Source organism: Theropithecus gelada, chromosome 9 (assembly GCF_003255815.1).
Source record: "Theropithecus gelada isolate Dixy chromosome 9, Tgel_1.0, whole genome shotgun sequence".
Classification (NCBI taxonomy): Eukaryota; Metazoa; Chordata; class Mammalia; order Primates; family Cercopithecidae; genus Theropithecus; species Theropithecus gelada.
Window position 1 is genome coordinate 100,463,612 of NC_037677.1, and position 22,484 is coordinate 100,486,095.

The 22,484-nt window shown below is 50.5% G+C and overlaps 1 protein-coding gene across 2 annotated transcripts in view; it reads right to left on the reverse strand.

Annotated features, from left to right (window-relative positions):
- Positions 1-18,247, reverse strand: part of SH3PXD2A (SH3 and PX domains 2A) — a 255,758-nt gene extending 237,511 nt beyond the window's left edge. For both annotated transcript variants that reach the window (XM_025395727.1, XM_025395726.1), the window contains exon 1: positions 17,954-18,247. In XM_025395727.1, the coding sequence (XP_025251512.1) occupies positions 17,954-18,025 (72 nt within the window). In that variant the 5' untranslated portion in view covers positions 18,026-18,247. The remainder of the gene's footprint in view (positions 1-17,953) is intronic.
- Positions 18,248-22,484: the final 4,237 nt, after the last annotated feature.

A 22,484-nucleotide genomic window follows, 5' to 3' on the forward strand; every position in this document is an offset into this window, starting at 1 on the left:
ACAGAGGGAATTTTACTACAAACAAGCAGAGTGTCTTGCTCATGTATGTCACCTTGCACCTGGGCACAGGAGCCGGCAGCCCCTCTCCATTTCCTTAGACACTTATTGATGCTGCTCCTCCCAGTCTGACGAATGATGGAAGAAGATATCAGATTTCTATCATCCCTAAGTCTCTTGTTTGTTTGTTTCCTGAGGCAAGTCTACACAAGGCAGGTTCCCTTGTTTCCAAGGCCCGCCTGTCATGTTTGCACTGACTGAGTCCTTCCCTGGTGGGCCCCTAGAAGCTGTTGTACTTATCAAGTATTCTTCAGTCCTCTATTCTTTTACCTACTCTGAAAATGGCCCTCTTATTAGCAAGAATACCTCATCAAACAAGTTTCTTGTCTGACTCTTCTATAACGAGAAACCATAAACCTCCAGACAGGCAGCCTGGTGTGGGGACCTGGGAGTCCCAGACAGAGGTTTTCAGTCCTAGCTCCACTACTTGCTAGCAGGAGAAGTTTGCTATCCTAGTTGGGTTTCTAGTTGGGTTCCTCCTGAAGCCAACCCTAAGACAAGGCCTTGGACCCAGGCTGATAACTCCCATTCCCACCACTTGAGAGCAGGTTCCAGGGATGACGATTGGCCCCCTACCTTCCCCAAGTCTTTCTCAGGTGCACCCACCTGGGCAGAGCAAGCTTCCCGGGGCCATGGCCCAGGAGCGAGAGCTCAGACAGACGAGTGAGGTGGGGAGCTGTCAGTGTGCTGGATGCCACAGCTGGGGCACAGCAGGTGAACTCAGGTGAGCCCGGCGGACATGGGGGGGCAGGCATCAATAGTGCCCCCCATACTTCCAGGAGTCATGGACCCTCTCTGAGCCTGTCCTTGTCTATGAAACAGGCAGGAGACCTGTAGCACTTCCCAGCAGCATCCCTCAGAGAAGGTGTGGACGTGAGGAGCTCTGCAGACTAGGACACAGACAGTACCTGCAGAAGACACCGTCACCTGCCGCACCCACAGCCCTGCACAACTCAGGGCTGCTCTCGAGAGAAGAGTGAGGGAAAGAGCGGAGAGTGCAGGAAACAGTGGGAAAGGCCAGAGCCCACTAAGCCGCCTCTTGAGGCCCTCGCCAAGCCTCACAGCTGTTTGAATGGCCATCGTGAAGGAGACTGACTACCGGATGCTTCGTGGTGTCTCTGGTTCTGCAGCCAACTGACAAGGGAGGCATGGGCATGGTTAGCTGCGGAAACTGAGCCTCCAGGGTGAAGGACTCCTCACAGACACTCAGCTAGGAAATCCCCTGCTGGCCTGAATCTTTACACTCGCCCGTCCTCTAGAACATGCCACAGGCTCCAGCCAAGACACCACTGTCACAAACACCATGCGGCCCTCTCAAGGGCTCTAAATATATACCTGTCAGGCCCCAGGGGCTCTGGGCTGATGGGAAGCAGACTCACCTGCGGTGTGGGTGCAAATCACGGCAGGAACATGGAGCACTGACTCTGCACCAGGCACCTTAGCAGGGCTTTCGCCATCACTGGCATTTAATCCTCCTAACGACCCTATGGGGAAGGTACTATTATCCTCATATTACAGAAGAGGAAATCCAAGCACTGAGAGGGTAAGGGACTCACTCAAGGCCACACAGCAATAAATGGCACAGCAGAAATTTGAACTCAGGCAGTCTGGTTTCAGAACCCCCACTCTGAACTACTTTGCTGCTTTCCTCTCTAAGGTTCAGACCATTCTCTTCACTTACGTGTCAGAAGGCAGCACCCCAAATGTTGGGAATGGAGCTACCATTGCCCACTCTCCTTGGACAAAGACTGACAAAGGCCAGGGAGGCAAAACAGCACGGGTAGCCACCACTCCTACAGGACCAGGCTCCTGGGGAGACCGTGTAACAGCTCAGTCCTAAGTGGGGGATCTTTACCAGGCATCGGTGTGCCAAGGACTTTTTTTTCTTTTTGAGAATAAAGATTTTTTCCATTTGGATGTTCTAATGGGGCTTCCCAGTACAATCTTTCCAAAATGGAGAGAAAAAGCAAGGAAAAACCAAAGACAGCAAGAGTTTCCCAGAGTACAGAGCCAGGGAGAGGCCAAAGTGAGCTGGCCCCAGCTGCCAGCCCACAGGGAGGGTGTCCAGAACATCAACATACATACAGATCTAGAAGAATGTCTTGGGGCATGCACATCAGCACAGATAAATGGTCAACCCCACGTGGGATCTGCTCACCAGCTCTGAAGGCAGCCCTCGGCCATGGACATAATCTTTTTTCCATTTCTTACATTACATCAGCAGAACCACTAACAAGTAGAATAGAAATCCCAACTCTCTTTTTTCATGCCTCCATCCTCTTTCATTACCAGCTCCACCACCACCCCTAAACTCTGAAGGAAGTTCTAATCACAAGTTCAACACGAGGCCAAGCAAATTAGCCTGGTAGTACAGACCCGAAAGTCAGGTCAGGAGAACAGCAACTGTGTCAGCTCTGGACATGCACATGTGAAGGACTCTTTCGGGGGGTGCTCTGCCTTCTCTGACAGGCAGGGCATATGCTATTCCAGTCCCCGAGTTCTTGCTCTGTGCCTGGCAGTATTCTGAGTGTTTTCTGTGTTTTACATTAATTAACCCATGCCATCCTCATCACCAGCCTTTTGCTTTTATTATCAACATTTTACAGATGAGGAAACAGAGGTGCAGAGCTGTAGCCCCTCCCCCAAGGCCAACAGCCCCTCCCCCAAGGCCACACAGTCCCTCTCCCAAGGCCGCATAACCCCTGAGTGGCAAGACTGGGATTCCCGTCAGGCAGTCGGCCTCCCACTGGCTGCCTCCACAAAATCTTCACAACATCCTGTGATACAGATACTAATAGCTGCCCTTATAGAGAAGGAAATTGAGGCTCAGCATTAAACTGCCTCCCCAAAGTCACCAACTAAGCAGCAGAACCAGGGGGCAAATGGATGTCAGATTCTGGAGTCCGAGTTTGCAACCGCCATGCACACATGCCTCACTACAGGGCCGGAGGGGACAGTGCCAGTGGGCACCAGGCCTGGGAGAGGGCATGCCAGGGCACACCAGCTGGTCAGCAGGGCAGGCTCCGTAGGGCAAAGCTAAAGGGCCCCAACGCCCAGTGCCATCAAATCAAAAAGGGCAAGGCCAGGCAAGAGCCCGGGGCTGCTGACAGACTGGCAGAGGCAGAGATGATGGCGCCAGCAACAGCTGCTGTTTATTTTGGGGCCATAGAGAGAAAGGACTGGTTAGGACCCATCTCATTCCAACAATAAACTGAACAGGGCAGGGTGGGGAGGTTGCCCCGCTTTCAGCTAAAGTAACAGCCTGGCCACCTGTTGGGTTTCACTGAGTGGAATGGTCTAGGTGTCAAAAACATCTTGCCAGACACCCTAATCTAGCTTCCACCAATAAACACATCGCCACCCCGGCCCAGCCCCCTCCCCAGCCCCATGTGCTGCACTTGTAAATGGCCCAGGAAGGCAGCCACATACACCCAGCCCACCCCCTGCAGTGTCAGGTTCCAGAAACAAATGGTTTTTCCTGTCTGGGAGAAGAAAGAGAAACTGCTCATACTGGCCACCCGTGGCTTTTGTTCCCTCACTCTGACACTTGTTAACACCTAATGACAAGTGTCCTGCACATAAGGTCTAAGACAGCCACCCTGGGCTGCAGCAAGGCTGGCTGGCGGGATTCCCAGAGGGCCAGGAAGCAAGAGGTTTCACGAAGGACTCTGGAGTCCCACTGCCTGGCTCTGAACCCCGCTCTGCCCCTTCCTAGCTTGTGACCATTGGTAAATGCATCTCATGCGTCTCTCACTGCCTCTGTTCTCTCCGAGTAAAGGAAGGACCCTAATAGTGCTTTCTCTTAGTCTGTTGCAAGGATTAAATGAGTGGTGTGCTTAGTGGCGGGCACATCATTCATGCTGCTGTTGTTATGGTTGTTATTGTTATGTAGCCTTAGAGTTTCCTTCTCACTGTGAACAATGGAAGACAGTTTCCCTGGATGTTACACACAGCGTTTAGGCTCCCAGGTTAGCCTATGCTGTAGGTGAACTAGCGATATCTGGTTGTCAGGGATACAACTCTACTGTGAGGAGGAGAAAAATTTTGGTGGGCTGATTTGAGAATCTTAACACCATTTACGATATAACACTGATAGGAACATGTGTTTTGAGTTTCTAACAACCAACTTCAGCAACTGTAAGTTAGAAGCTTTGGTAAAAATAGGAGTGTGAGGTGGAGGCAGAAGGGGTTTTAGTAGAATGAAGCCTTTGTCCAGGGATTTATCACACTGATCCAGGACGTACCTGAATCTAGACCCTCTGCTAGCATGAAGAGGGGGCGTTAAAGATGAAAGGATGTGGTGGTCGCTGCTTTTGCAGGAATTCACGCCCCTCCCCCCACCTCCTGGCCCCCAGCTGGAGGACTGCTTTCAACATAGTGCCTTGCACACAGTAGGCACAAAACTAACGTTCAGCCAGTGAGGCTTCCTGGTGTGTACTGTGCCTTTGGGGCCCTGGAGTTCCTAACCATGGCACTGATGGAAACTGTGTTTCCCCAGGAGGTCTCTTTTAGGAGGTCAGGGTCCAACCCCAAGCAGTCCTTGAAGCCACCTCTCTGGCAGTGTTTTGGCCAGTTTCAGTCTCCAGTAGGTCATCATGAGTCCTCACTGCTGAGCAGAGCATGCTGTGTGGGGCAGGGAGGGATACAAGGCTCGACGTGACCCTTTTCCCTATCTGACCCCATGACCCGCTGTTCTCCCCTCTCTCTCTCCACTCAGGCCACACCAGCTACCTCGGGGCCTTGGCACCTGCTGTTCCCTCTCCCTCAACCACTTTCCCCACAGATGGCCACAGGGCTCACTTCCTCGCCTCCCTCAAGTCTTACTCAAAAGCCACCTCTACAGTGGGTCTGTCCCTGGCCACCCTCTATAAAATAGCACAGCGACTCCCGCCATCACCAACATGCCTGTCTCCCTCACCCGATTTTAGTTTTCCCTACGCCATTCATCCCCATCTCACAGACGATGTACTTGACCTATTTTGTTTATTTTATTGTATTCTTATTTTTAAATGATATATAATAGTTATACATATTTTGGGGGTACATGTGATATTTTGATACCTGTATACAAGGTGTAATAATCAAATCAGGGTCATTGGGATATCCACCACCTCAAACACTTATCTTTGATTTGTACTGGGAACATTCCAGTTCTTCTAGTTATTGTGAAATATGCAAAAAATTATTGTTAACTACAATTTCCTTATTGTACTATCAAATACTAGAACATATTTTTTCTACCCAACTGTATTTCTGTATTCATTAATCAACACTTCTCTTTATCCCTCCCACCTGGCCTCTGGTAGCCGCCAGTCTACTCTTCCCTACCTCTGTGAGAGCTACTCTTTTTAGCTCTCACCTGTGAGTGAGGACAGCAATATTCGTCTTTCCATACCTGGCTTCTTTCACTTAACATAATGACCTCCGGTTCCATCCATGTTGCTGCAAATGACAGGGTGTCGTTGTTTATTGTTTCCTTTCCCACACCAGAATGTAAGCTCTAAACGACCAGGGATTTGTATCTGTCCTGCTGTGTTCCTGGCGCTTGACACATAGTAAACATTCAAATATTGACTGAATGAAACAATGAATGAATGAACATGAGTAAGTATCAGCTTGCCAAAGGCTGAACAATCCAAGGTCATTCTTGGTAAGTGTTCAATGAGATGTAAAACAATTAACATTATAAAAATTCATACACGGAAATGTCATTGTAAGATGACAGGTCAGGGAAGTTTCCAGGAGATGACAGAAACGGAGCAAAAACAAGAAGGATGATAACGATGGTGATAGCAATAGTGCCATTTATGGAACGGTTATCATATGAGTAACAACCATATGGGCTAGGTAACAGTATTACTATACCCATTTTACTTAGGAAACTGAGGCCCACGGAGGTGAAGAGCCAGCAGCTGCTGATGCTCTGCCCCCATCCTCTTGCCCTCAACTTCCAACTGCTGGCACTCAAGTCCCTCTCTTAGTGCTTACTCTGGTTTCCAGAGCCTGGTTTTGCCTAAGCAAGCATGGGGCTGAAAATACCAGGAAATTAAACCCCTTCATGCTCCCTATCACACAATGCCATGCTATCCACCATCCCCAAGAGGAGGATGTAGAGACTCTGGCAGCTGAACTCTCTGAAGGGCCAGGCCTTCAAAAGTGGCCCTGGGCAAGAGTTCAAGGGGAATAAAAATTTGAACCTACAAACAGAGGCCAGACCTTGGCACAGATCTGTTCCTATAGCAAGCTTGTTATCATATCCTAACATCTGCTCCAACCACATCATGCTTTCAGGGAGGGGCTCAGAGGGAGGGTCACATGGGCAGGTGACCTGGGGTTTAATCCAGCCCCTTGGAGTTTTATCTAGGACGTATGTGACGAGCTCCCTAGCTTCCCATCCCCTAGAGAAGCTGTCAGACAAAGCCATCTGCAGCCATGGGCTTTGTTCCTGAAGAGATCTGGGATGCAACTCTGGCTCCCACCCATGTTGTCAGTGACGGGGCAAAGATGCTGCACCTCCCTAAGCCTCAGTTTCCTCTCCTATAAAACACAGATGATGACCAGGGTTTGCTGTGGGGATTAAATAAGACAAGTGCCTGCATCTAAAATGGACTCCACCCATACATTCTCTAACCTGACATCCCCACTTCCCCTGCCTGGGAGCTGCCATGTTCAGAAATAACAAAAAACATCAGGCTGCTTGCTTCAAGTTGCCAATGAGTGATGACTGAAGTCAGTAATTAATCCCAGCTTGAGACCAAAGTGCAGACATTGTTCTATTATGGACCTTAACTCTGCAAGAGAAGCATCCGTTTGCCAGCCCACTGGGGCTCCGACCAGCAGAAATCCCTGGGCTGCCACCTCTGGGAATCTCACACTCATCAAGAAGTGATTCTATCCCTTCTGGGTGCCAGGCACTGTGCTGAGGGCTCAACTCATCTGTTCCAGCCCACGAGGCAGAATTCAGGACAGAGTTTCACCCTCTCGGAGCTCCACTGCCAGCCCCATGCCAGGCCAGCCAGGCCTCCTTCTCTGTTGTTACAGAGAGAAATTCTCCCACACAGGCAAGTCCCTTAAAATAGCCTTTTGGGTCTGGGCCATCAGGAAACGGGATAACGCTGGGTCAGAATTGGGCCTACCATGAAAGAGTTTACAAAGCAGCCACTTCAAAGGACAGGGACAATCCCTTTACGCTCTGAACACTTAGATGGGCAAAAGCAACCAGGGCAAGTTCCCCACGAGGAGCACCTTCTCACAGAAGCCCCTGTAGCCCTGGGTGCCCTGAAAAGGGACCAAGTGTGTAAGACACAGTGATGGCGTAAAACCAGGCACAGACTGGGGAAGGGGAGGGAGGTCACATCTGCCTGGGTTTGTGCTTTCTTAACAATGCTACCTGCCCTCTCCAAACCTCAGGTTCCATATGAGTCAAATAGGGTTAAAAATACATATCTTAATGGCCGCACTGGGGCCAGAGGTTCTAAATCAAAGGCCAGGCAATGCCTGGCACAAAATGGGAATTCAATATGTGGTAGCTGTGTCAGAGGCATGTGAACCAGAGCAACTCCATCTTGAATAGGGGCTGGGTGAAACAAGGCTAAAACCTACTGGACTGCATTCCCAGATATTTAGCCATTCTAAGTCACAGAATGAGATAGGAGGTCAGTAGAAGATACAGGTCATAAAGACCTTGCTGATAAAATAGTATGCAGTAGGCTGGGCGTGGTGGCTCATGCGTGTAATCCCGGAACTTTGGGATGCTGAGCAGGGCAGATCACCTGAGGTCAAGAGTTTGAGATCAGCCTGGCCAACATGGTGAAACCCTGTCTCCACCAAAACAAAATACAAAAAATACAAAAAATTAGCCGGGCACAGTGGTGAGCGCCTTATGGCTACTTGGGAGGCTGAGGCACAAGAATCACTTGAACCCAGGAGGCGGAGGTTGCAGTGAGCCAAGATTGCGCCACTGCACTCCAGCCTGGACAACAGAGCGAGACTTGGTCTCAAAAAAAAAAAAAAAAAAAAGGAAAACAGCATGCAGTAAAGAAGACAGTTAAAACCCACCAAAACCAAGATGGCAACGAGAGTGATCTCTGGTCATCCTGACTACTACACTCTCACCAGCACCATGAGAGTTTACAAAGGCCATGGCAATGTCAGGAAGTTACCCTATATGGTCTCACAAGGGGAAGCATGAACAATCCACCCCTCGTTTAGCATATCATCAGGAAATAACCATAAAAATGGGCAACTAGCGACCCTGGGGCTGCTCTGTCTATGGAGTAGCCATTCTTTTATCCCTTTACTTTCTTAACAAACTTGCCTTCACTTTACTCTATGGACTTGCCCTGAATTCCTTCTTGCTCGAGATCCAAGAACCCTCTCTGGGGGTCTGGATCGGGACCCCTTTCCTGTAACAGCTCTATGATGATGGTGGTGCTACAATACGGGCCAAGGTCTCCTTTAGTGAGAGTACTCCTCAAAAAAGGAAAACAACGTGGGTTCTCTACAAGGGACCACACAGTGATGGGCAAAAGTGCAAACCAGCCCACATTCCATCAATCCCTACCCCACCTGGTACACCCTGCAAGTTCATTCTCAACATGGGGCATTGCTTCCACTCCTGACTCCCTGAAGTTGTGGTCAGATGTGATAAGAGTGATCAATTTCCAACAGGTCTGAAGTTCATGCTCCAGGGATCCCAGAAACAGGCTAAATGGTCCCACACGCCCCACCGCATAATTTATGCTGCACTGACACACACACACACAGAGTCTACTCTGACCCAGCCATGGGCCTCCACCCAGGCTTGGGGAGGGTGGCTTCCTCACCAGCCAAAGGGAAATGACAGCACAGGGACAGAGAAAGCAGCCCAATGGAGGGGCAGAAACCACAGCTGTTTCCCCTTTGCTAACTCAGCCACTTAGATATCACTTCCTCCGCTCAGGTAACAGCAGGGAGAGATGGGACTGGGAATAACTCTGTCTTTTCCTGTTCACAAAAAATGATTGGTTTGGAAACAAGGAAAACCAGAGGCCGTTTTCTAGAAGAGATCGTCACTAGGAGCCTAAGTATTCCTGAGTCAACTCTGTCTATGAGGCTTCTCAGGAGAGGTGGCTGGGCAGGTGAACCTTGTTCAAAAATGCCCTGGGGTCAGGAAAAACTTTTTGTATAGCATCCCTGCCCTAGATAATTAAGAACCCAGATTGGGGGATCAAGGGACCCCCTCACACGGCTATCATCTCTGGGCTCAGTGCTTTCCAAAGCAGCTTTTATACCCACCCTCCCCTCTGCAAGGCAAGCCTGAAAAGAAGCAGTTGCCCCATTTTCTAGATGGGCAAATGTAGTTCTAGAAGGGGGAGGTGACATGTGGAAGATCTCACGGCTTGAGGAGCCAACCAACCAGGCCTCAGGTGGAAGCATGGAGCCCAGGCATCCTGGGTGTATAATGTGTCATTAAGGGGTCTCTGTGGGGACAGGGCAGGCTTTGGAGCCAGCAGACCTGGGTCAGTGCAGGCCTCTCCACATGCAGCTTATTAGCTGCGAGGCATCTGGCAGTTCACTGGAGCTCTCTGAGCCTTTGTGCTCTCACCTGCACAGTATGGATGCTGGTGGGAGCTACACGCTGCATGGGGCTGTTCTGAGAACATCCATATGAAACGCTTAGCACATAGAAAACATTTAGAAAGGTCAGCTGTTATTTTTATTATTACATTTTCCCTAAGAATAAGGCTTACTAGACTATCTGGGAGTGTGGTAGAGGTCAAATAAATGAAGAGGTAGTTTGAAGCATTGCATTTATTTATTTGTTTTTAGAGACAGGGTCTTGCTGTCACTGAGGCTGCAGTGCAGGGGCATAATCACAGCTCACTGCAGCCTCCAACTCCTGGGCTCAAGTGATCTTCCCATTTCAGCCTCCCTAGTAGCCAGGACTACAGGTGTGCATCACCATGCCTAGCTTTTTAGAATTTTTTTTTTTGAGACAGGGTCTCACTCTGTCACCTAGGCTGGAATGCAGTGGTGTGATCATGGTTCACTGCAGGCTCAACCTCCTGGGCTCCAGCCATCCTCCCATCTCAGCCTGCTGAGTAACTGGAACTACAGGCGCATGCCTCCACACCTGGCTTATTTTGGCTTACTTTGGCTTATTTTAAAAATTTTTGTAGAGATGGGGTCTTGATACATTGTCCAGGCTGGTCTGAGCTCCTGGCCTCAAGTGATCCTCCCCGCCTTGGCCTTTTGAAGCACTGGGATTACAGGCATAAGCCCCCATGCCCAGCTGAAGCACTGCATTTAAAACTAAAACAAGTTCAGGCCAGGTGCAGTGGCTCACACCTGTAATCCCAGCACTTTGGGAGGCTGAGGTGGGTGGATCACCTGAGGTCAGGAGTTCGAGACCAGCCTGGCCAACATGGCAAAAGCCCATCTCTACTAAGAATACAAAAATTAGCCAGGTGTGGTGGCGCATGCCTGTTATCCCAGCTACTTGGGAGACTGAGGCACAAGAATGGCTTGAACCCGGGAGGCGGAGGTTGCAGTGAACCAAGATGGCACCACTGCACTCCAGCCTGGGTGACAGAATAAGACTCTGTCTAAAAAAAAAAAAAAAGAAAAAATTAAAACAAGTTCAGAGAGATCCTGAAGTAGAAGGCAACATTAGCATGGATGGTTCAGAAGACATAGACATGCTGGGCTCCCCTCAGGCTGTGAGGTATTGGCCCCCAGACCCTACGACGATAGGCACGTTCTCTCTCTTGCCACTGGGGGAGTGTGGATGGAAATTACTCCACCTGAAACACAGCTGCATCAGGCCCTCCCATACAGGGCCCTATGCTAGTTAAGACCCAAAGCAGCTGACACCTCACTTCCTGCTGCTCCCTCTTCTCCTCCTCCTCCTCCTCAACCCTTCCTCCCCAAGAGCCCGGGTGCAATCAACTTTTTATGGGGAAGCCAGATCTCTAGCAGTGAGAGCTGTAAACAGGAGGGGAGGGACCCTGCTGGCCAACTAAAGAGTCCCCCAGCCAGAGCTAGAAAAAGGTTCCAGTCCTTACCTAGCTCTGTTCCAGACACAGTCGCAAAAACAGCCCTGGAGCCCACCAGGAGGACCTCAAAGTTACTATTTAGCTCCCTCTCCCTGCCAAGCCTTTGGGAGGGTTCCGAGGTGTCTTCAAAATAAACTGAATTCCCTCTGCTGCCATCGGAGGCTTCAGAGCTGGCCCTGAGCTTTCCTGTCATCCTTCTCTCCCTCATCCACCCTCGGTTTTGCCCAGCTTTTCCTTGCACATTCCACCTCCAGCACCTTTGCTTTTCCCTTTCTTGGAATGCCCTTTCCCAGTTTTTCCCATCTATATCCTACTCTTTCCCAGCCAAATCCTAATTGCACCTCAAGGCCCATCATGAAGCCTGCCTTCTCCAGTCAGTCTTCCCTGAAAACTCCAGTTCACAGAGCGCTCTCCCTCCTCTGAACAGCTTCAGGACTTAGTGATTGTGATAGCAAATACTTACGCTGCTCTTCATAAGGCACCAGGTACTGGTCTAAGCTCTTTACAATTACAAACTCATTTCATCTTCATCATAACCCTAAGAGCTAGGTCCTACTTTCCCCATATATTCTTTTTTTTTTTTTTAACTGATGAGGAAACTGAGGCTCAGAGGCATAAGTAACTTGCACTGGATCCCACGCAGTGAGTGGTGGGGCCAGGATATCCCAATGCTCAGTCAAGGGATACAGCACACAGGTGCTCTGGGATAACACAGCCTCCCAGGTGCACCCCTCATCCTCAGGTGGTGCAGCCTGGTCTCGCTGGTTATTTTCTCTCTCAGCAAGCCAGCTGTGCTGGGGAAGAAGTGGCACTCATAGATGAGGGTGTCAGAGACCAGGGTGAGAATCCCAGCCCTGCCTCAGAATTACTCTGAGTAGAATGACACGAACCCTCCGAGCTTTATTTCCCCACCTACAGAATGGGGATAAAAACACCTACCTAACCATGTGGGGTTGTTATGAGGTTCAAGTAAAATCGCCTCTAAAGGCATCTTCTGCATTGCCTGGCACATAGTAGGTGCTTGTATGCTAGTTCTCCCCCTTCTTATGGCATCTTGACAGCCTTGCTGGACTCTGACTAGCACCATGCACACAGCAGGGGCTCAGTCTCTGTGGGCTGACTGGTGACTTACCTGGGGGTTACCCAGAGGCATAAGAGGGATCCTCCTGTGACCCCCATCCCCTTCACAGCTAGGCTCCTGACCTTTCCATTCACCTGCCCGCCTGTGACTGGCTGCACTACAGGCAGCAGAAGCCCGGGCCAGGCAGGAAGCAGCATGTGGGTCTGGGAATCCGCCTCTGGAAGCCCTGATCACTCTATTGGGCGCTTCCATTATTTTTGGCAATTGTCACAGCAGAGAACACCTCTGGCCCTCATTCAGAACCTATTTCCAAAGCCAGAATCTCCACCTCATTTCCCACACACACCCCTTGTCCTTCCTGTCCCCTGGGTCCCTATCCTAATCCACTATCCCTTTCCTGGATTCTCAGAACTCGAGAGGAGTAAGTGGGACTACCATGTGTATAACTCTATTATTTGTTTCATTTTGTTTAATTAAGAGGTAAAAGAGAATACAGTTGCCTGTTAGACTTTTTCTGGCCAAGAAATAGTCTGGTCAGTGACTCAGGCTGAGGCAATTAGAAGGCAATTTACAGGGAACTGCTGTGCAAACCCAAAGTCAGAAGTCCTAACAACACTTCTGTAATTCATAGCCTCCACGGTCAGTTAACTCATGCTGGCCCCGGAATATCTCTTTGGAAAATGCAGCCGCTGGGACTTGTATTTCTGGGCTGGAATCGGTCTCCTCTGACATCAAATAGGTTTATTTTTCCCTTCTCTTCCCTTCCCCTCTGCCTGCCACCACACATGGTAATTTCTACCCTGGTTTACCCCCCAAAAGCACTCACTCAGCTCAACACAGGGTTGCGATAAATGGCTGGCTGTGCTCCCTGTTCCAACGGCCTTGAAGGATGTGGTCGGTTGTTCCATGAGCAGAGAGCCTTGTCAGACCTGTGAATCACCCCTCGATCACTTCCCTCCCCAGAGAAGAAACCGTTCCCAAGCTTGTGCATGTGTAAGAGAAACAGAGAGACAGAGAATGCAGGCAAGAGTGCTAACCCGTGTGTGGTGCTGACCTTGGGGCTAGGATCCTATTTGACTTTGCCCTTACCCAGAGCAACCTATTTCCTTCTCTCCTAACCTCTGTTTCTTCCCAGCTCAGCAGAAAGCTACCACCAGATCCCAATGCTCAGCTCCAGGAACCCCTCCAGGTCTGAACAGCTGCTCTGTGTTTATCTGTTCCTCTTGGAGGCTGGGTGTTTTCCATGGGGCGTGTAACCCACTTCCCCATCAAACTATGAAAAGCTGGGCTGTTCTTCTTGCCTCAGTCTTTCCTTTTCTCTCAGATTCACTGATTGGGTCCTAAATCACCTGCAGTGCCTTGGTGATCAGGAACAGCAGATGGCAACTAGTATATGGTACATGTCCATGGTGGGGTCAGGCACTGGGTAGACACTTTACCCCAAATTATCTCAGGCCAACTTCCCAAAAGCCCTGTGAAGTTACAGATGAGGAAACTGAGGCTCAGAGTGACATCCCAAGGTTGCACAGCTAGGAAGTGCCAGAGGTAGGGTTCAAGCACTGATCTGCCCAATACCATACTCATTCCATAGTGGAACTGGTCCTGAAAAACACCGTTGCAGGCTGTGGCTGCACATTCTCATTCCTGTGGGGCTGGAGTCACAATTAAGGGCTGAGAAAAAAAAAAAAGAAAGGCGGAGAAATGAAGGAGTTTGGGGCCAATTCCTAAGCCCGTCGCTCCCAGGACCAAGAATAAAATCTGGGATGATCTAAACAGAGGAAGAATGTATTATTTCCACAGGGTCAACCCTTAATTTATCAGCCCAAGCGTTACTGGGGACCAGACACCAGCCTGAAGTTGCTCTATTCCTCCTGCCTCACAGTAACCCGCCTGCGTTGCCCACCACGAACTCACCTGCAGGGCACATGGTAGATGTCTCCACAGTGAGGCAGTCCTAAATACAGCCCTGCACTGCTCTGTCACCATGGAACAGGGCTAAGCCTGGCCTTCCTGCCCGGATTCTAATTGAGGAGAAGGGCCCCACCTTATATCCACATCCTCCTCTGGAGCTAACCTGACCTGCATTGCCCCAGATCTGCCCTGTGCTAGCTGCGAGACCCTAAGCAAGTTGGTGAATTGCTCCAAGTCTCAGTTAATTCATCTGTAAAACGGAATCCAAAAACCTACCCCACATTAGGGTACATGCAGTGACCTGCAGGAATCACATGAAAACACGAGTGCTAAATATGTTTCACTATCGATGGTAACTGCTAAACTGGCTATTATTTGCATTCCCTAAAGAGTCCTGCAGAGGATCAGAACATTCATGATTGGTATTTGTCTGAAATAAACAATCAGGAAGTAAAACAACTGTGAAAGTGCAATACCTCCTAAATCCAAATAGATATAATTTCTTGTTTGTTTTAGATAAACGAGCTTTTCTCCACCACCATATGAATTGATATATACCTATACCTGCCTGTGAGCACAAAGAATCAAGTGGACCTGAATTCAAATCTTTACTGAAAAACTTTCAAATGAAGGAATGTGCATTCTGCATCCAGCATCATCAGGACCATTTTCAGGACAAGCGGTCAGAGGTCAGAGCCAGTTTACCTAGGGTCTCCCCAGGCAGAGCTCAGAAAGCCAGGAAAGGAGCCTAGCTTCATGCCAGAGAGCCTGACCTTAGTAGCAGCTGCCTGCCCTTCTCAACCCCACCCCAAGCAGGGGCCTGGCAGAGAGGAAGGAAGCCAGGGCTGACAGTGCCATCCACATGATGGAGGCTACTTGTGTGCCTTCATGAACAGACTGAAAGCACAGGACCCTTGGTGTTCAGGCAGCTCCTGCGCCCCGTGGGGATGAGCAAACCCTCTGCAGAATGTCCTGAGAGAACCTTTGCAGTGTGTTCTCAGCACTCTGGAGCCAGCAGAGCTCCTCCTGCATGGGCCCCAGGCCTCTCATCGGCTAGCTCTAGCTGACTCGCACATCCCGTAAAACCTCTCTGCTCTGCAATTTACCAAACCACAGACTCAGAATTCACCATCAGCAGAGGAGAGGCTGGAAGAAGGCATGCTCCTCCAGTGTAGAGGGTTTCCAGAACACAAAGGCGATGGCTGCAGCATGATCTGCCAGCTGACCACACCAGAGAGCCTTACCCACAACACTTGAGCTTCTGGTGTGTGGTATCCACCGTGCAAGGGCCAGGAGAGAAAGAGGCTGCAGCCTCCCCCAACCCGCTCCTCCTGCCCCTGTCTGTCCCACCAGGCCCTTTCTATTACTTTCTTTCCCGCTTCCTATTATTGGAGATGCTTATGTTATGTATTAATATATATACAATGCCCCAAATGGGTAGAGACTTTTTGACCACCAGATATTTGTCCTCTTAACCAACCCTAACCAGACTTAGGGTACATGCAGTGAAAAAAACCCACACGACGGGCAAAAGGCCAGTTAAACCGAGGTGCTGTGAGTAGCTGTGTTGCAAGTTACTTTACCCAATCTGGCTCTCCATTTCCTCATCAGTAAAATGAAGGAGTTGAGCCAGATGAGTCTTCGGGTCTCTGCCCATTCCACAATTCCACAACATGTAACACTTTCTCCTCTCAGTGTTTTCCAGAACCCCAGTTCAGAACTCTGTATGGCCCCATCTGTTCAGTGACATCACTCCCTGCCCCAAACATAATGTCATCGATTCTTACTCGGGAAGCGGAGATGTCCCGGGAAACACTTTGTCTGTAAAAAGGAAGGAAATGATCATTTCGAGGGAACTGGACAGGACTTCTTTTGTGTTTTTCACATAGAACAAGTTATTGTCAATCTTAAAACCCAAAATCTTTCTTCCTTTTTGCCAGACCATTAATAGATGCTTTTCAAAAATACTTTCTTAGTCAGAATCTCACCAATAATAAGCTACCATTTAATAAGAGCTTACTGCGTGCCAGGAACTGGGCTAAGTGCTTTACATAGATGATCTCATTTAACTCTTCCGACAGCCCTAGGAAGTACATACTATTATTATCCTTACTTGAAATTGAGTAAACTGAGGCTGGGGGAGGTTTAAATAACTTGCCCAAGGTGGCACAGCTAGTTAGTGGCTGCGTGCCAGGCTTTGAGCAAGACCGTTTACCTTCAGAGCCCCAGCACATAACCTTGCCTTTCAATCCTGTCTGCAGGGGGCCCCAGTTCTAGTTTGTTACCAGTGTGTCCTGCATCTGCAACCTTAGGCACCATCGGTGGCAGCTGAAATGTGATGTTTCGTCTAAAATCCAGAGTTGGAAATGCACCTGCCTGGGTCTCAGAGCACAGAGTGCCATCTGTTGAATGCAGTGCCAAGCTCAACCGAGGACTACAAATGAGAACCCTTAAAACTTAGCCTGCAACATTTGAGAAAAATGAACCCTGGCATATACAAATGGACATCTGTCCACAGAGCAGGTTGACCACCTGGTGACCCAAGCCCTCCAAAAAGAGCTTTCTTGTAACAGCAGAGGAAGAAGCTTGCTGGACCAGATGACACAAAAGAAACAACTCTCTAAGGGTGTCAGGGATTGGCCTCAACAGGCACCCACCTCCCTGCCTGGTCAGGAACTTGCCTCCACATTTACCTCCTCCCCATCTGAGCCCAGCTGCATTTGCTCAGCTTTAAAGAAACTCAAAATTCAGAGCTATACGGGTGACAAAGGCAGAAAGAGTAGCCCGAGGCTGACATTGCCACAAACCCCAGTCCCTTTGCAACAGTGGAAGAAAAGGCACTTCAGAGATCTATGTGCAATTCAGGGCAGCAATCAGCAGCCTGTTTTAACTGTTAAGATTAATGCTGTTAAGATTAATGCTTTCAAACTGCTCCTCTAAATATCCAATTTGCAAATAACATGCAGTCCTCTGTGCTTGGGTCTCTTCTATCTCAAGTACAGGAGCACAGACGCTCAGAGGGGTCAAGGACACCGTGTTTACTTCCTAAGGTGTGAGGGATGGGAAGACAGGACCGGCTGAGATGAAAGGGGAACTGTCACATAGGCTCTGGAGCTGGCCCAGTCAACCTTAACCTCTTCTCATTAAGTTTGGAGGAGGAAGGGGGAGGGGCAGTCGGCGGTTCCTCGGAGACCACAGCAAACATTCGCCTCCTCGTGTCTGAGATGGAGCATCACTTAAGAGGAAATGAACCCGGTTAAGGGTCACGTCCAGAGGAGGGATAAAAGGAAAAGCCACAATTCTCCTCACACCGACGGGCACAATGGCTTTAAGAGGGAAATCAAAGCTCAGCGCGGAGGGTGGAGGTTGGGCGGGGGGGCGGCGGCTTCCTTCTGCCCCCTGCCACAGGCCTAGGAAGGCAGAGACAGAGCTGGCGTGGGAGGCAGGGCGCGAGGCTTCCCTCTCCAGGGCGCGCTCTGAAAGCATCTCGGGCTGTGTGAGCGTGAGCGCCCAGGGCCCCTGGGGAGGGCCAAGGAGATGCGCTTTCCCGACGGGGCTGCTCCGCGAGGGGTTGACGAAAGCTCCCCCCAATCATCCATCAAACGCGGACAGATGACTTCACCGTTGTAACAGACAAGGGCAGCCACTTGCCAATTCCAATGCCAAAAAAAGAAACCGGGGAGGGGAAGGAGGAAGGACAGAAGAGGCTTCCCTGGAGATCACAGCCCTGCGAAGAAACTCCACGGCTGCGGGCTGCCCAGTGGGCGCTTAGCTCCGGGACCTCACAGCGGGGAGGGGCGAGGGGCCATCCGGGGCCCTCCGGGTACCTCGGGCCACCCCCCGCAGGGTCGGCGGGGGCTGTACTCACGTAGTGCTTGGAGGGGTTCCTCCGCTTCTCCACGTCCACCACGGTGGCATCCTGCACGCAGTAGGCGAGCATCGTCCCCCACAACGCGAGTGGCGCCCCCGGCGGCGTCACCTTCTCATCCCGGCCGGGCTCTGGCTCCTTCTCCAGCTGCCTGGGTCCCGGGTCCGCCCGCCACCCCGGACCGGCGCGCCGAACGCTGCCTGGACTCCCGGCGCCCACAGGTCCGGGCCTGGGAACGGGGGAGGGTCCCGGAGGGTGCGCGGGCTCCGTGCGCCCCGGGGGTCTCCCCGCCGGCCTGCCGCGCGCCCCTTCACTCCCGCGCGGCCGCCGCGCTCCGCTCGCCCGCTCGCTCTCTCCGCCGACCGGTGGGTCCGGCGGGAACTGGCGGAGCACAGGAGGGGCGGGGGTGTGTCCCGCCGGCGAGGGGACGGGGCGGGGGCCCCGGAGCCTGCTGTCAGCGCCCTGGGGAGGGGCCGGCGGCGCCCCTTCGCCGCTCTCCGGTTCGGGCTCCGGGGGGATCGGCGCTGGCGGAGGCTGTGGGCGCAGGAGGCGGAGGCAGGGCCTGGCAGGCAGGGAAGGGAAGGGAAGGGAGGGAGGGGAGCGAGGGGAAGCGCGCGGGGAGGGGCTCCGGGCCGGGGGAGGGGCTCGGGGCGACGGGGAGGGGGCTGCAGCCCGGCCCCAGTGGCAGGGGCGGGCCGACAAGCCCCCACGCGAGCGCAGCGCGCAGCCTGCGGCCTGGTGCGGCACAGGGCTAGTTCTCCGGGCACAAAAACTCAAGGTGGCCTCACGGGGAGAGGGAACGGGGAAAGTGAGCCCAGCGCGCCCCCATCCTGGCTTTCGGCCTGGGAGCGGATTTGTGCCTTTTTGTCCCCACTTTTATGTCCCCCTACCATTTCCACCCCCAGATCTCTTTAATGAGAAGTAGTTTATTACCCGGCTGTTACTGCCCAGGCCCCCGAGGAGGAGATGGGAATGGGGAAAGGGCCAGCTTTAAATCCTTCAAGCCAAAGCCTCTTTGGACGAACCACCTGACCCTCTGAAGGTCATAAAGGGTGAATTCTCCCCGGAAATGTGATCGATTCGTTGCCTGGGTCATCCATCGATCTGGGCTTGTGTACCTACCCTGTGACATCATTTACCAATGACAAAGTTACAGACTCTGCATAACACTACTGCCTTAAGCCCAGGGCTCCCCTGGGGACCCTCCCCAGGCTAGCGACAGGGAAAGAAGCATACAATGGTGGGAAAACCCACCCGGTTGGAGGCCAGCTCACCATGAGCCCCAGGCTCTGGCATTCTCACCCCTCCCTATAGTCTGGAAAACCCACTTTCCAAGCCACTTGTCCGTGGTCCTTGGACTTGGAGCACAGTTACTACTTAATTCAATGTAGCTTCCCCTCTTCTGGTTCAATATTTTTTTCCCATTCTGCTTTCAAACATTTAAAGGGGTAGTGTTTTCACAACTACTCCAGTTGTTTCACAATCACAATAAAGCTTTGTGACTGTGGACCAATGTGAAACATCTGAAAGGAGGACAAATAATTTTATGACCTAATTGCATTAATACTTTCTTCTGTGCGTCCTCTAGACTGTCAGAATCCAAGCACAGATCTAAGGCTTTATTAATTCACACATTTGCTCCGTACAGAGTAACCCAGTATTCCTCCAACCTTCCTGGGGAAGGGTGCCAGGACACCAAACGATGGCACAAGACAAAGAAAAATAAAAAATAAAAAAAGATGGATGAGCCTAGGGTGCTCAGACTGTGAGAGATCTTGGCACCAGGCCAGAGCTTCTTGGTCAGAGAAGATGATGGAAAACTTGTGAATGTTGGAGCAGGAGTCCTGGGGAAGGTGCACCTGGTAATGTTGCTCAGTTGATGGAAAAATGGGAGCACAGGGCATTACCTCCATGAGCAAGGCTTATTCCCTGAAAGGATGAGAGGTACACCTGGAACGAGTCCTCTGCATTGAGCTCCAGAACCTGGGAGGGTGCTGGCCAGCTCCAGGTCCTCTCTGATGATGGATCAAGACAGCCTGTGAGTTTGGGATATAAAGATTCATCATGGCTCTTGGGTAACTCATCTTCTGTGGATGGCAAAGTCTTCTGGAAGTGCTAATATAGCCTGAAAAGCCATCAGTGAGGGGAGCTGGTGTTTAGCTGTTGTAGGGGGAAGAAGAGGAGGGGGTTTAGCTTGCCTTGGGTCCCCTTGTGAATCAAAGCAGTCAGCTCACCTAAAATAGCTCTAGTGGTTTCCTTATCACCCTACTTTTGGACCCAGATCCACAATGAACACGAGAAGTTTGTAGGCGAGAGGGCCCAATGCTTCCCCTCATCCTAGCGGCCTACAAGGTGGTAGCCTTACTCCTGCCTAAAAAACTCCCTGCAACTTGATGTCTTATAAATTCAGGCCTTTAAGCCTGACTTGAGCATACTCCCAACTTCCCCCTTTGTTCCGTAATTACCTCAATTGGAGGGAGCAACTGAGTGCTCCCCACTCAACCCCATGGTGCCAAGATCTGGGCAGAAGTTATTTCTTCCTGTGGGAGAAAAATGTCTTCTCTGTACTGGGGCTGTATGTCCAAGGGGATTTAAGCATGAAATGGTGCAGGCTATCTCTTCTGTGGGTACATTTCAACCTCATGCAGATTTGTTTCCCACAGTGCCTTGGGAATTCCTTTCTGTTCAATACACATTTATTGAATGCCTCACATGTGCCTGGCAATGCCCCAAAAATGACAGAGACTGGGGGAAGTTTCCTTGGAAACAGGGACTGTTCATCATTCATTAAATACCCCAACTATGCATGGCACACAGTAGGTATATAGGATGGCCTATGTTGAAAACATCTGCTCAAAGAGCTAGTGCTAGAGGAGATTAGAGAAACCCCTATTTTGTCACCTCCACCCATGAACTGGGGATGACTCCAACCCAAGGACATTGTGTGAGTTAAAAATGACAAAATACAATTGCAAAAAAACTTTTAAGTTTAGGATAAGTAAGGGAAAGAGAAGGCAAAATAAAGATGCAAACTGATACCTGAAAATCTGATTGTTCGAAAACAGGTCATTGTAGACTGCTTAGAATCAAAGAACTTTCCAACTAGAAGGGACAAGAGAGGTTATTTATTTCTCTTATTTTACAGAGGAACAAACCAAGGCCAAGAAAAACTAAGCAAGTTGCTTGATGCCACATAGTCAGTTAGTCCCAAACCAGCTGTCTTTCCCCTCCACATTTATGTGCCTATACTAGGGCAAGAAGAGCTCGTTTAAAGAGCACACTTAGCACACCTGCAGGTCTAGAATGTTGCACTCACTCAAACCCTGGAGTCCTTGGTTCCAGTTCTCCATTCACACAAGCACACGAACTCGTGATGCCTGGACTTCCCAGTAAAGAGGACTGTACACTCCTCTAGAGCAGAGGCCGTGTGTGTCTCCATGGTCCTCTGTGTATGTGCAGATTCCATCAGCTCCCCTAAAACAGAACCCACCCTACCTCCTCTCCCATGTAGGGCCTTTGTGACCACCCCAACATACAGGAAAGTACTGGAAACCACAGCGTGCTATATGAAAGCACAGTTTAACCTCTTCCTCTTCAGAAATTGAATGACAATTCCTAATCACACATTTGTTTACTAATCATACATCACCCTACGACAGCTCAGCCTTCACTGTATTGACCCTTATTTATATCTTTTATTGTTATTTAACTTTCCTGTGTTTTGGGTTCTGCCTTCTAAACCAGCAAGAAGCCTTTGAAGGCCTTGAGGACAATGAACTTAGACTTGGACACCACCCTTTCCCTCCCCACCCCCATCATCCAGCACCTCTGCCGCCTGCCACCTGCCACACATACCTGCCCACCCAGCGCAGGGCTTTACACATGCCAGGCCCTCAATAAATGGTTGTCTTTTTAAATTACTGGGATCTCAGCAGATATTTGTAGATACTGCTGGGACTAAGCAATGCCTAAGAAGAATTGGAGGATAGAGTCTCAGAGCGGGAATTACCCAACCTGGGTTCTGGTCCTGACCCAACCATAAACCAGCCTGTGACCTTGAAGTTCTTTCCCATGTCCAGGTCTCTGGTGCTCTTTCTGGCCCTTTCCATGCTGTACAATGGTGGATAACTTACATAAACAGGTCTAGCCAGACTCTTCCCCAGTTGTGTAAATTTGAGTGAAATTTGGGGCCCTCTTCTGGCCAAAGTGGTTTTAGCACTTTTACCTCCTGCCGCAGGGATAGGCAGGAGGGCCTGGGATGAATAACCTGCCATTCTACAGACGCTAAGCAGTCCAGCGCTCATGCTTCTCTCTCTGTTTCTTCTCACCCTCTTCCTCCTTTTTCTTTTCCCCCACTCCCTTTCTCTCTCACATCAGCCCTGATATATTTATTGACTTATGTTTGGGGAGTGTCTTGAGGATGGTCCCTCCTGAATGTGGAGCAGACAGCAAGGCCAACTGCCCAGGGAAGTAAATTGCTTGTCAGGTTTCTCCTCTCCTTGCTGGGGAACAGGACCAGGATGTGGCCCCA